The sequence below is a fragment of the Drosophila santomea genome, chromosome 3R (assembly GCF_016746245.2).
Source record: "Drosophila santomea strain STO CAGO 1482 chromosome 3R, Prin_Dsan_1.1, whole genome shotgun sequence".
Taxonomy (NCBI): domain Eukaryota; kingdom Metazoa; phylum Arthropoda; class Insecta; order Diptera; family Drosophilidae; genus Drosophila; species Drosophila santomea.
The window spans coordinates 5,712,179-5,726,644 of record NC_053019.2 but is presented as its reverse complement, the minus strand read 5'-3'; the positions used below and the strand labels follow the sequence as shown (position 1 = coordinate 5,726,644).

At 43.8% G+C, this 14,466-nt stretch overlaps 2 protein-coding genes across 10 annotated transcripts in view; one reads left to right on the top strand and one right to left on the bottom strand.

Annotated features, from left to right (window-relative positions):
• LOC120454264 (sodium/calcium exchanger 3) overlaps positions 1-14,466 on the bottom strand; it is a 36,783-nt gene that overhangs the window by 1,563 nt on the left and 20,754 nt on the right. For 5 of the 9 annotated variants that reach the window (XM_039639413.2, XM_039639411.2, XM_039639415.2 and 2 more), the window contains 8 exons: positions 4,582-4,673; positions 3,326-3,364; positions 2,207-2,236; positions 1,403-1,551; positions 847-946; positions 661-780; positions 449-607; positions 209-380 (listed from right to left, as the gene is read on the bottom strand). In XM_039639413.2, coding sequence (XP_039495347.1) covers positions 209-380; positions 449-607; positions 661-780; positions 847-946; positions 1,403-1,551; positions 2,207-2,236; positions 3,326-3,364; positions 4,582-4,673 — 861 coding nt within the window. Of the gene's footprint in view, positions 1-208; positions 381-448; positions 608-660; positions 781-846; positions 947-1,402; positions 1,552-2,206; positions 2,237-3,325; positions 3,365-4,095; positions 4,111-4,581; positions 4,674-14,466 lie in introns of all 9 variants that reach the window. The other 4 variants (XM_039639416.2, XM_039639417.2, XM_039639419.2 and 1 more) reach the window with 4 other exon arrangements.
• LOC120454266 (membrane-bound alkaline phosphatase) lies at positions 5,918-7,805 on the top strand. The gene is made up of 2 exons (XM_039639420.2): positions 5,918-7,168; positions 7,370-7,805. Exons 1-2 carry the CDS (start codon positions 5,939-5,941, stop codon positions 7,706-7,708), a joined length of 1,569 nt encoding a protein of 522 aa, XP_039495354.1. The 5' UTR covers positions 5,918-5,938; the 3' UTR covers positions 7,709-7,805.

Here is a 14,466-nt window from a genome sequence, read left to right as displayed (position 1 = left end):
CTGAAATTGTAAATAGGTTAGAATAAAGGGTTCCTTCGCTCAAAGAATAGATCTATAAAAGTTTTATTTAGCTATTAATTTTTAGTAATCAATCGATAAAGCCATAAGAGAGCAGGATAACCTTATTTCAGATAATTTACTCAAATTATCCTAGTCTACTTGCCCAAGTTTACTTTAAAAGGTGTACTTAAGGACAAGGAATACTCACGTCCCCGGCTCCACGTTGAAGGTCAGGCCATGGGAGCTGTGGTAGACGGCGGCGATGGTCCAGGCCAGGCCGATGCCCAGGAACACGTTGACCGCATTGCTGCCCGTGACATTGCCTATGCAATTATCGGCACCCTCGTCATGCTTGGCGGCAATCATGCTGGCGAATGTATCTGGAGGGCAGATGGGATTCCAGTGTTTGTGAAGGTTACATTTCAGCCGGTGGTTTGGGATCACTCACCTGGTATGCTTGTGCCCAGGGCGACAAACAGGATGGCCGTTACCGAGTCCTTGATGTTGAGGGCGCAGCCGAAATAGGAAGCGGCATCTCCAATGATGGCAGTTATGACGCCAATCACAAATATGGATACCACAAAGGTAACGTAGCCGCCGCAAATGTCTGGAAAGAAGACGGTTATGGATTGACCATATGAACAGAAAAAGGATACTTGCCTGTGGGCGGCACAAATGCAAAGAGAACCTTCCAGAAGAGGCAGACGAAGTGGCTCACGTAGCTGAAGCAACTGGGCACCTCCTCCTCCACATCGTCGTTATCAAACTCACTTTCATCGGCTGCAAAAGGTTGTTTGTATCATGAAAATGGATTGATTGCAAATTGAAAAAATTTAGTTCGTGTACCTGGGATAACGGTGAGGGCATCTTTAAACTGTTCCTTCCAGGACGAAGTGCCAAGGACGGCAGAAACGTTCGCTTTGGCCACCAGCTTGTCGACTGTAGCCTGTGTTATTTTTTTTAAGGAACAAGGATAATAAACTGAAGCTAACTACCCTATATTAAACACCCTTCAGAAAAAGCAATTCAGAACACAGGATTGATGGCCAACTTTTTCCCCAGATCACATTGCGTATACGCCACCGACAGACAATAAGCACACACAGACCCAAAACAAACAGAGCACTCAACGTGTCATTTGGAGATTTGCACACAATTAGGTGCTTATTTGCCGTGCACCTGAGCGCTTAACGGTAACTCGATAAGGACGTGGCTTTCCACCTGGGACTCATAATGGGTGTGACTGTCTCGCATTCACTTAACTGCACGGATGTAAATGTGAGCTGGGACTTACTGGCCATCAAGTGGATGTGATTGTCTTTCATTAGCATTTTGAAACTATGAGGGTGAGCTATCAATCCTATCCAATCCAATCCAATCCAATCAAGGGTAATCCACTCACCTTGAATTCCTGGCTCTCTCGGATGCGCACATATGCAGTGGTCAGTTCTCCGTTTCTCGGCTTGCTCAGCAGCAGGATGCGGTCCAGTTCGGTCAGATCCTGAACGGCTTTTTTCTCGACCTCCTTGATTTTGTCTGCCAATTCATCGTCTGCCAGGGAGGTGTTCAAATAGTTTATCAATTATGGTCTAAATATGATTAAGATTAGTAAACACCGTATTGCATGCAGCCGCACCCCCACAACGGAATATCTTAAGATTAGATGAAGGAAAATAGGGTATAACTAGACAGACATATATAGTTTGTGGTGGCATACTAACGAAATGGTGACGGGAAATAGATAAAGAACAGAGATTAAAGCGGTGTTTAACAAATATGTGTATACTTCAACTAAAGCACACATACGCCCCAATTAGTTGGAAACTAATTAGAAACATATGGCGGTCATGCATCCCATTGGATGCGGGCTTTAATTGAAGAGGGGAGGAAGTCAACCGAAGGGGAGGTTAGCAAAATCAAAAACTCATTGAAGGACCAACATATCGTCTTGAACATAAATGAAACTCTTTAAAAGCACTTTCCGTTTCAGACCAGTGACTTCAATGAGCTTGCGAAATGTTTATGGAAGTGCCATCAGGATGCAATTGGGTGGAAGATAGAAATTGAAAAACTGCATATTAGGCAGACAGAGACTTAAGCAAAGGTCAAATTGACAGATTGATAGGTTAACAGATTGACAAATTGAGAGAAACAGGCATGCAAAAGATCACATCTTGACATTAGGACCCCGATTTGAATGACTCACGAGTGGGATCTCCGGAATGTTCGTGTTTTTCTACAGACATCGACAAAGGCGAATCGCGAATGGATGGTGTATTTTTAAGGGTTGAGTTTAGAGAATCGTTGTTAAAAGGTCTCGAACATGTTGGATATTGCTTAAACAATCACTTTCTAAATATTCAGTTAACCAATATGCGATGACTGTGGTGATTGGTCTTTAATCGGGTTGTTACATTTAGCTTTGGTTTTAATTCTTCAGCGGATCAAAGCAAGCACACACATAAATATACATATGTAGATACTTGACAAAACAGAAGTGAATACATCGATATGGACTTAACTTAGGTCGGAAGCCGTTCACGCTTAAATTATACTGCCTTAGGTCTAGAACACACAGATAATACACGGTAAACGGAAATCAAGAAGGAACACAAATTACGGAAACAAAGCCAAATATCGGTTACTGGTCAGCGGTTACGTGTATTACTTACAAATCGATTTGGCGATGCAGAGGCATGTTTGAGTGGTACCGATGATATGGATCGGTTTAGATCGGGATCGTATCGGATCATATCAGACCGGATCGGATCGGATCGGATCGAATTCGAGCAGCAAGTCGGGACACAGGCACACAACAATGTGGGAGGAGCGGGCACAAGCGCGATTACAAATGTCCGCCGAGCATAGAGATAACCAAAACATTACCAAAAACTGTGACCTGGACTAACTTTATTTCAATTGAAGACGAACCCGATTTACTTGCTGGCTTTGTGCTTTGTTTTGCTTTGATTTTAGGTATTACTTTACAGAAGCCTGAAGCTTGCATATATCAAGTGCGTGGCTGCTGCGTCGAAAAAAGCGCAATTGTTTGGGATAAATGCAGATGCAGTTACACAAACACACATAAATACTCAATGACTAAATATTCAGATACATTTACGAATATGACACCGATATAATGTACACGACTGTGGGCTAATGGTGGTTAGTTAAAAAAAGAAAAGAAAACGCATGAAATGATATTGCCGACCGCTTACTATCATCTTCTAAATTGATCAATTTTTATGGCATATTCACTATTAACTGAACACTTGAAATGGTCGATCGATCACGCAATATATGCAAAAAAAAGACGTTTACATACCAAAAAATCGATTGAAAAATGATTCCTTATTAGTGTCATCTGCGTGGGGATTGATCATGTGTCATTTGTCATTTACGGAGGCGAGTGATTCGATTGGATTAGAAAGACAAGTATGGAATGTTTAATCTAATGTTATGGTCACAAGCAAATGTCGATGGGTAGTACTGGGGATCTATAGGGACGGGGTGGTGCTGTGGAATAGGGGATATAAATGGACGGGATCTGATCTCTGTGGGTTGAGACTAGCATTGCATTTGGGGTACGGAGATGCGAGTGAGTTATTCTAATCGCTAACTTCGATGAAATGGCACAGAAATAACGCAGAATATATATTTTCTGCCCATTGCCACTAAATATATAGTATATTCAAAGTAGTAATAAACAAATAATTATACACACAAGGGACTGGGAAATAAATATTCAGGATAAAACATAAAACATTAACAGGATGTGGTATCTTCTAAGGTGGAATCATACACAACACCTAAAAAATACGCAATTTAATTATATATATAGTTCTTATTCTCGTGAAATGGCAGAAAATTTGGGTTTAATCGAAACCAAAAGAATTAAATGAATTTGCACTTTTTTGCCCGCAATTTCCGCACTCGGTGAAGGAAACAAATGGAGCAGAAACTAAATGTTACTCTCAAGAATCCAAACCCCGAAAGAGAATTTTTGCTTTTCCCACTTTTCGTTCCACGTTTCAGCGCTCTACGCTTTCGTGTTCAATTAAAATAAAATTAATTAATGCACAATTCAAGGCTTACGGTACTGAGTGGAATCTAGAAGCATAAAGAACACAAATTAAAGACCAAAAAGTATAAAAGAACCCATGAGTCGATTGGATGGGAAAAGACATACGAAACCAGGTAACAATTTTGCTCAATTCGAATTGGAATTTCCAATTTATAAAGTTTTCGTTCTTTTTTGTTCTCGTTCATTTGGGCTATTTCACCTGTTTTTAATATTCGGGGTCAAAGCGCAAGAGTCAAAGGGGGGTAGAGTTCGGGGCTGTGGGATTTGGGGCTAAAAGTTGGAGTGCTGAAGTGTTGGAGTCCCGGGTGTCGCATGTTGAACTTCCCAACGGGACAGACAAGAACTGTGCCGCCTTCGGTGCACTGATGCCGGGCTGCTTTCACGTAATTTGGTTAGCATTTTGGGTGGGTGGAATTCGTGGGACTCTTGGATTTCGGATGGGGATGGATTTCTGGGTTCTTTGGGTGCTTTTCTGACGCCGTGTGGCCTAAACTCACCTGGTGCCAATCGAGGTTCTCCGATGTGCACCTTGAAGCTGACGTCCTTCTCGTAACTGCTCTCCTCCAGGATGTACAGATCGATGAATTTCCTGCAAGAGATTAGGGCGCATGTATTAATCTATTAATCTGTGAAGTGGGTAATTGACTGCATATAAGCCGAGAGCCTTGGCCCCTTTGGTTAATGCCATCGTCTTGGCCAAAATGGCCACAATCTTGGCACTCAAAACGGAGTCTTAATTTATTAAGCGACATTCGATGCGAAATTGTTGCTCCGCCCACCTATTTCTAATTCTTCTTTAAGTGCGTATTGTAAATAAAAAAAAAAACAGGAAGAACCTTATAGTCAAGTTTCCCGATTATCAGATACCCGCTACTCAGATAGTGGAAGTGCGATTGAAAAATTGCACCATTTTTCTGGCATATCGATAGAACAAATCTGGTACACCTATTTACTCCACGAGTAAAGGGTATAAATACATTACGTATACGCCCGATTGGACATTTTACGAACATAAATATTTACATTATAAATGTGCTCAAAGGTGACTCGATTTGTAATTGCTTTAAAGAATTTATTATGCTTAGCAATTAAAGTCTCAGTTTGTTTACCTTCAATGCGGTTTTGTGGGCGATAGCGATAAGTTCAAGTGGCCAAACACGATGGCAAACTTTAAGATTTGCGTATTCAACAGTTGCAGCTTAGCTGCTTGCCACTCATTTTCCTTTTGCTTGCTAATTTCCTTGCTGCCAAATGCAAACCAAGTTCAAACCAAGGTCAAGCCACCCCCAATGTACTCCCCCACTCTCTTGGCCTGGCGAACTTTAACCTTTCCGACGGTTGGCAGGCAGCTGCCTTTCTTCCATTCCAATGCCTTTGCATTTCTCAGCTTGATATTAAAAGGGAAACTCACCAGGCGAAAACAGTCACCTGTTTATGACCCGCTTTTTATGGCTCCAAATAAATGTGAAATGACACCCACCCACCCACTGCGTGCGAAACCACTGCCATTCATTTATGTGCCTCCGCCAGATTTTCCAGCCTGATTACGTGATGGTCAATAGGCCATTGGGAGGTCCGTTTTCTCTGACATTTGGAACCACTGTTGATCCACATGGTTGGCAACAAGTCCTACTACTCACGTGCAATAAATTTATAAAATGTGTAGCTGCCCATCGTAAATAAAAGCACGGTTCGGACTAAGGGAATTAGGTGTCGTATTAGATTTCATGCGGGTTCGCGTTTATGAGAGCTACACGTCTCCGCCTTATCGAATCTAATCGCAATCGATTCGAGTCGAATCTCTCGATAGGCCAAAGTCGGAGTAGCCACTAGCCTGGGTCAGTCTTGTGAAAGATGTTCCGCCTGCTGAACGCACTACTGATCGCCATCGTGCTGGTGGCCCTTCCCGCTTGGTCGGCTCCGGAATGCGGCCGTACTCCGGAGGAGTGCAAGGAGCGCAGGATGCATCCGGATATGCCGGAACCGGAACTGCATGGCAAGGCCTTCCGGGTTATTGATGGCGAGGAGACCAACTCATACTGGCGCCAACAGGGAGTGGAGTTTGTCCAACAGAAGTTGGCTTCTGAGCCGAATAAGCGCCAGGCCAAGAACGTGATCCTCTTCCTCGGCGATGGTATGGGTGTGACCACCACGTCAGCGGCTCGCAATCTCTTGGGCGGCGAGGAGAAGTCCCTCTCCTTCGAGAACTTCCCCTACACGGGCCTCTCAAAGACCTATTCCGTGGATAAGATTGTGCCCGACTCCGCATGCACTGCCACTGCCTATTTGTGTGGCGTGAAAGGTCAGGAGGGAACCATCGGCGTGAACGGCCAGGTGCCCCGCACCGACTGCAAGGTCATGCTGGACGAGAGCACCCACGTCGACTCCATTGCCAAGTGGGCCATGGAGGCGGGCAAGTGGGCGGGTCTGGTGACCACCACCCGCGTCACCCACGCCTCGCCCTCTGGAGTGTACGCCCACATCGCCGAACGCGACTGGGAAAACGATGCGGAGGTGTCTAGCGACTGTGGAGCAGGCTCCGGAATTGATGACATTGCCTATCAACTGGCCCGCGGCGAGGTGGGTAGCAAGCTGAAGGTGATCCTGGGCGGCGGACGCAAGAACTTTGTGGACTCCAGTCTTGAATCGTGGGGCAAGCGTACCGATGGGCTAAACCTCATCGATGAATTTAAATCGGCCAGCGAGAAGAATGTCTATGTGACCACCGCCGAAGAGTTGGCTGCCGTGGATGTCACCAAAACCGATCGCCTCCTGGGTCTCTTTAACGACGATCACCTGCAGTACCTCATGGAGACCACAGTGGAGAGCAGCCAGCCCACTTTGGAGCAGATGACCCGCAAGGCCATCGAGTACATGAGCCAGAACGAGCAGGGTTACTTCCTCTTCATCGAGGGCGGTCGCATCGACCAGGCCCACCACATCAACCAGGCGCGAATGGCTCTGAACGAAACCATCGAGTTCTCCAAGGCTATTGCTGCCGCCCAGGAACTGACTAGCGAGGATGACACCTTGCTAGTGGTCACCGCCGACCACTCACATGTTTTCACCTACGCAGGATACTCGGTGAGTGCAGGAGTTATGAGCTAATAACTATCAGATTGACTTGGGCATGTTAAGAAGACTTGAGAAATGTTGGTGACCATTTGGCTTCTTACAATCTCTAGCTTGTAATAAAATCGTGAGATGGTTCTTTAATCACCGATCTAAGGATTGTGCTGCAGTATTCTAACCGAGCTATAACATAAATAATTTTTCCCCTTTTAGTACCGTGGAGCAGATGTATTTGGAAAGACCCCCGCAAATGGACACGATGGCAAGCCGTACATGGTGCTGAGCTACGCCAACGGACCGAGTTACGAGAACTTCTACGACGCGGAGACGAAGGAGCGGAAGGATCCCACCACGGTTGTGAAGGGAGCCCACGACGATGAGTTTCCCTCGGGAGTGCCCATCGACATGGACTCCCACGGAGGCGACGATGTGCCCGTCTACGCGTTGGGTCCCTGGGCGCACCTGTTCACCGGAGTCTACGAGCAGAGCACCATTCCGCACCTGATGGCCTACGCATCCTGTGTGGGCGAGGGTCATACCATGTGCAAGTAGGATGAGACGCAGCTGGCGCAAGGATGCCATGACGGCTGGCTGTAACAATTAAGTTTGAAGCTCATTAAATGCAGCCAGTAAGCGGCATTTGCATTTGCCTGCACTTGAGTTTATTATGCGAACGCAAACTGCAAATTGAATTAGAACGCTTTCCAGGAACATTCTTAACTGGGTTATTCCGCGCCAAGTTTTCGCCTTTCGTGCTGGGCGCCTTGCTCCCATCACCGCCTTCGTAATTCACAGTTTGAAACTCATCAGGACTTTGATGTGCTTGCTCCTTTTCCGACTTCTTGGCCAACTTCTTGGCTCCGGGATTGCGGGATCGGGGATTGGCGATTGGGGATTGCGTTCCCTTGCGTGCGCACGCCAAGAGTTTGGAGCCCTTGGAAATGTGCAAATTGCCACGTTTTGGGTCGTGCTGCGATGCCATTAGAGAGATTAGCGGGCAGACTCCGTGTAGTTAGAGTTTTTTAATTGTATATTTGCAATACCAATTTTCAGGGTTCTCTAAAAAGGGCGAGAGTAATTAAAATCATTAAACGACATGCGTCATCGCCAGTCTGACTAATTCGAAAAATTGCACGCAAATTGCCAGCTAACTAGGATTCCAATAACTCTATGCCCGTTTCCACCTCGATTTCCGATTCCATTCCGCGCCAAATTATATCCGCACGAGTGTGAGTGCTCGGCGAAGACCTCATTTCCCCATATGACAGCTATTAAACCAACAACGGCGAACCTCCGAGCTCGGAAAATGGAAAGCCCACAGCCCAGAGCCTCCACCAATCGGTTGCCCTGGCATTCAATGCCAATTTTGTTGTATTCCCAATGCCCGGAACCACATCCGCCGTTTGATTTCAATGGCAACCACCTCGTCGTCGCCCGTTGTTACCCACTCCCATTACCAATGCGACAGGTCTATTGATTTTGCAAAACTATCAAATGGGCTTCTGACCAGAGGCGGATAGGTGGCCAGCGAGAGGGACATGGTCGAAGACAGCTGCTTAGTCGTATGCCCAACCGGAAGGCCGGACTCTTGGCCTGCGGTCATGTCATACCGGTCTGGTCTGGTCCCGCTTGCGGTCAGCGTTTGCACTTGGCCAATAAGTGCGGTTTGAGGAGGTCAATATCACGCAATTGAACAGCTAAAGAAATTCAGCTCGTCATTAGTTTTTATATGACGCTAATAAATAAAAAACACTAAAAAAAGTTCAGATAGTAGGAGTACAGGTAGAAGTCATAGGAAGTCATTTTCTAAGATCATATCACCAGACATTGGTGGGCTACAAACTATTTTTAGCTCACTTGGTTTTTTATTTATGTTAAGTTCAAGAAAACGGTTAGGCCACAGACTCATCTTTGATTGAAACAGAGAAAGCCGTAGAACTAGCTTAAATAGGAAAAACAATTAGGATCCTAAACAGCCCAATGCATGGATGGGAAAGAATGGCGAAAGCTTGCTAAAAGTTAAACAAAAGAGCAGTGAATAACATTCTCACATTCCCACATGGCCAACTCCAAGTCCCGGTCCAAAATCGGACAATTTGGTTGGATGAGCTTGTAAGCAGACGATTACAGACCGCACCTCTGGATTCCGGATATGTTTTAGCATCCGGCAGTTGCCACACACACAACGTCTCAACTGATTGATGCCAGAGCTCAGGCTAATAATCCGGCCGAGAGGTCTGAAAGTCTGATTTCACGGCTCCTGGAAAGCGCCTCAATTACCTGGCCGAGCTTCGAAACTGGCTCCTGTTGGGCATGCAAACTTAGTGGCTAAACTGTCCCCTATCTCCCCAGAAATCCCCTGCAATACCCGTATGGTCAAGCGCACATAATAGCCTTACTTAGTCAACGCAAGGGCGAGGCCAGCCTCGGAAAACTGGGAACGAAAACGGGAAAATGCGGGGAGGTGGGTAAGGTGGGTTTCGTGCTTGAAAATAAAATTAAAGAAAAATACAGCAATTTGCATAGCAATGAGCGGTGCACAAGGAGGGGAGGTTGGGGTCTGCCTTCGGGTGGGACTAACCATTAAACCCCAATTGCCAACTCTGGCAAACTTTTCCCTTTGCTCGCTGGTCGTATTCTACGTATATGCCCCACTTGGAAATCCCAGCAGAACGACGTGCAGAGTGGGGGAAAACGTCGTTTCCAGTTGGGAGTTTTCTTTTGCAAATGACGTTGCGCCTGCATATCATATTATTTGGGACGCAGTGTGGCTTTTGAGGTTTTGAATTTTTAATTTCAACTCACGGCAAAATGTGCAAATCACCTGGGTGCTAAAAATCCTTGGCAGAAATCCCTGGGAGCCGTTGACTTAGCCAGTCGGTCATCGGTGGTGTTGATTGCAATATGCAGCCCCAGGCAGACGGTCAATTAATAATGCTATCTCGATAATTATTAATGTTCTTGCCAGCCGGCGTTTCGATGGAATTTCTACGAAAAACTGCCGGACATGCGGACTGAATTTTGAGAGGGAATTTCAGCGTCAGATCGAATGTGATTTCGGGAAAATCAATTAACTGTGCCTGACTTCCCTCAAGCTGAGGCCCGTGGGGATTTAAAGGGGAATTAAGTGACCGTAAACAGTTTGACACGTAGAAATTATAGCGCAGCCCTTCTAAGTTCAGTAATAATTGGTGGTTAACAATTCCCTGAAGTTTTCTCCTCAACAAGTGTAACCAGCCTTCAATTATAGCCTTCTGAGGCTAAGTATCAAGTTTTTTCATAGCACAAGCATTTGTTCGGTTCTGTTCGGTTATTATGTCTACCAGGCTTTGATTCTGGATGATGATGAGCTCTTGTTTAGGGAAATGACAAGGCCAGAAGTTTCCTCAAGCTGCTGGTTTATTATTTCAATTAGTGTGCATGTCGAACATGCATATTCCATTTTCGAGTGATATTGAGTGGCTTATCACTGAAAGTGAGTTATAAAGGTATGAAGAGGTATGAGAAAGACCATTGGTGGGCGGAAAACCACCTCTAGGAAGGTTCAAAGGTCAAGGCTGGTAATTTAATAAATTGAAAACGAAATTGTGTTTATTCCCCCGAAGTTAATCATCGAGTCACCGTTGTTGATCCATCGGTCTATCAGGCTGTCCAATATTGACGAAGTAAACGCGAGATTCATTTAAAATTAATCGAAAATATCCGAGCTCCCTGCAATGTTGGTCTTCTATTTTGAGAGCTTTCAGTTTTGACTGGTTAGAAACGGTTACTATTAAATTGTTTGCGTTTTAGACTGGCATTTAAATTGACCCTAATATGAACAGTCCATCAAAAACCTCTACTTTGGCTAACGTGCACAAACATTTCATCGGGGTGAAGAAGATATACCTTCTTAACTACTTATACCGTACTTCCGTGATATTACCCACACTAGCTGTCCTTCATCATCCATCGAATTTACAAGTTAAGGTCATTATTAGGTCCTAACTTTTAGTAGAAGTTCAATGTAAGGGAGTACGAATTATACATCATTATCTCCTAACCTTCAGGTTATGTATGACATAATATACTAGCAAAATTATTCGTGATTGCAATCATAAAATTATAAAATAAATTCAGGGATATTTATAGAAATATATAATAAATATGTTTATTAATTGAAATGATCAATTTATGATAGCCCTGTCTACAGTACTATACATTTATTCTAGCTAAGATGGTATTTAGGATAGCACATCTCATTTGCAGTACCTAATTATTTAATTGTATGATAATTTGACTCTTGTTTTTATTTCATAACTTCCTCCCTTCTTGCACCTTAAATGCCCGTTAAACAATGTTTGTCCTGGTAAACAAATAGGTCCTTCTTATCTCCGGCTTGTCACATGAAATGCACTGGAAAGGGGCGACCAAAGCTTTCCGATAGCGGCAAATTGAATTCATGTTCGACAAATGAGCGTGACTAGTGAATGGTGAACGGTGAATGGCGACTGGTGACCGGAGTGCGGAACAAAGAGTTACCCTTGCCTTTGGCGCGGGTGTCGCCGCAAAGACAACAAATTACACTTGTTGAGGCGCGAAATTAACAACAACACTATATCTGGCCCCACAATCGTATCGGGTAAATAATAACCCGCCAGCTAAATGCGGGCTACCCGAGCCATGTCACATGCAGGTGGAGTGGGTGGTGTGGGTGGTCTTGGTGGTGCACGTTGGTGCACGGTGGTGCACGGTGGGTGGTCCCGCGGGACAGAAAAGAACTTCTCTTCGGAATAGACACTCACACAGCGGACAAGTCACGTGTCGTGTGTCCTGGTTCCGTGTCATGTTGGATAACTAAGTAATTCCATGTTGCGCTTCTTTGTTCCCAACTCAAACTGCACATTATTTAGCCACACTGCGGAAAAATGTTCTCTTTTCACAATACTCAGTTCTCAGCTGATCAACGGATGTGATATAGAAAAACTCGAGCTCTTGATGTGTCCTTTTAAGGACCAAACCAAAAGGCTATATAATATTGCAATAATTCCAAGTGCAGAAAGCTTAGGCTGAAATACTTTTTGGGGTAACTTATTATAGTTTTCAGTTTACGCAAGTTGGGCTTGGTTGGCTTTTTGGACAGATTTATTTTAATAATTAATTTCATTTCGCCCCGTTTTCAGCTTTTAAATCTCCAATCCGTCAATCTTCCTCCTGTTACAGTCGGAAAAATTGGGAAATACTATTCATTTGCCACAATAATTCTCATGAGAAGAACCCTTCTTAGTTTTGGAAAAGATCTCAATGTCATTATTTTCTGCCAAATCAGGTTTCTAAGCTATCGGATAGCTATAGATTGCGAAAAGTGATATAAATTAGGTGGGAAGAAAGAAATTACCGGCCTTGCCTAATAAATTTCGGCTTATGCAAACCCATCTCCACCTATATGTAAATGTTACTTGTGGTATCGGATCTGCTTGATACCGAGATCCATTTTTCTCGAAAGCGAAAAGACATTTTCTCAATTTGCTGAGCATGAGTCGTTCTTCGCTAGGTTTTAAGGTAAAAAGTACTTAAATCGAGAACGTTGACAACTGACTTTTCTCAGAGAGTACATACCATTCAACGAAGTTAGTATGCCCTTTTACTGTACGAGGAACAGTTAAAAGAATAACAATTTGTAAGCCCTAATTGACTTTCAAGCAAAGTAAAGTGAATCAATCTGGGAAATGGTTCCCAGTAAAATCACGTAGTTGTTGTTTCTCTGTTTATTCTTTCTCCAAGGATACTACGAAATGTCGCTGACCATGACCAAAGTTCGCACTCAGTAAATAAACGTGAGTTGTTTTTCTGGAATTTAAAATTGCCATTTAATTGGCCGCAGCCACACAAGTTGTTCCCCCTATTTTGACGGAACGTGTGGTTTTTCCTGAGATTTCCCTGTAAACCACTGAAAAACCCACATCTCGTATTTATGTTTTTTCGTGTTTTTGTTTAGACAATGACGCTGTGCAGCCATGTCGTATGAGTAATAATTCATTCATTAAAAGGCCGTTAACACACAGTTGGCTTTGGGGGAAAATAGTCGACGGAAATGTCGAAACTAAAGAAAACTCACCGCTTCGCTCGGCCCGTCGCAAAAACCTACTTATTAAGTTGTAATTGCCAAGCTGAACGGACCTCAGCTGAAAGTTTCCGCATCTTACGAGTTCGAGTCCTAAGCGCATTTATTAGTTTCTTGATTTTTTAAAAAATTTGTTTAATCGCCAGACTGAGAGCGAAACAAAGACGACCGCTCAACGAGCAATTAATTAAAAAGGAAATGGCACATTCCTGGCTACGAGGGAAACCCGTTCCTTTTGTTTGATAGCTCTCGGAAAATATATTGAATGCAAATCGATTGGAAGCCTAAGCTGCAGCCACAGTCCACGAATGTCCGAAAATTCCTCAGTCAATTTGTAATTGAATAAATTGTAAATGCGGTGCAGGCATTCTTTCTCATGTTCTTTGTTCATATTCTGTTATCGAAACAATTTGCGTTGAAAACTATCAATATAAATAACAAAATGCTTTTGGTGTACCGATAGAAATTATCAGTACAAATAATAAAACGAAGAAATATAAAAAAAGAAATTGTAAGCGTGGCAGTTTGTGGTCGTTCGTTTGGGCGTGGCGACGTTTTGAAGCACTCAAATCTCAAGTTTAATCTCAAATTTCTAGATTTAATAGTTTCTGAGATATCTTCGTTCATACGGACAGGCAGATGGACGGACAGATCGACTCGGCAATTGATCCTGATTAAGAATATATATGCATAATTGGGTTAATAACGCTTCCTTCTGCCTGCTACATACTTTTCAACGAGTCCAGTAAAAGGTTATTACTCTTCGAGTAGCGGGTTTAATAACTCATATCCCAGCATTTGCAAATAAATGTTTCAATTAATATTACCTCAATGTTTCGTAGCCTATCTTCGGGTGCAGAATAATAAATTCACCATTCACCTTTCCCTAATCTTGAACAGTACCGAACCTTTTTACCTAGGTATCAAGTAAATTTGTTGGCCATACTCAGCATAATTAAAACAAATGTATTTCCCCACCATTACCGGCTACATGTTGCACTTTAGAAAGGAGCAGCGGTAATTGAGTTCTTTGCAGGAAGGATACTCCTCTCCTCTCCTTCGTGATGGGTTATTTTTAATGGCCCCACAGTCCTTGGAATTCATAATTAGCTGGGCGACAGGTCGCCTTGGATCTTCAACGTGCCTTTCGTCCGCCAAATTTTCTCGACATTTTCTTCGTTTACAGCCGTGAGTCAAATTTAGGTGA

Coding starts and splice junctions, on each gene's coding strand:
- LOC120454266 (XM_039639420.2), top strand. CDS start 5,939: ATGTTCCGCCTGCTGAACGCACTACTGATCGCCATCGTGCTGGTGGCC. Junction 7,169..7,369: donor TCACCTACGCAGGATACTCG/GTGAGTGCAGGA, acceptor TTCCCCTTTTAG/TACCGTGGAGCAGATGTATT.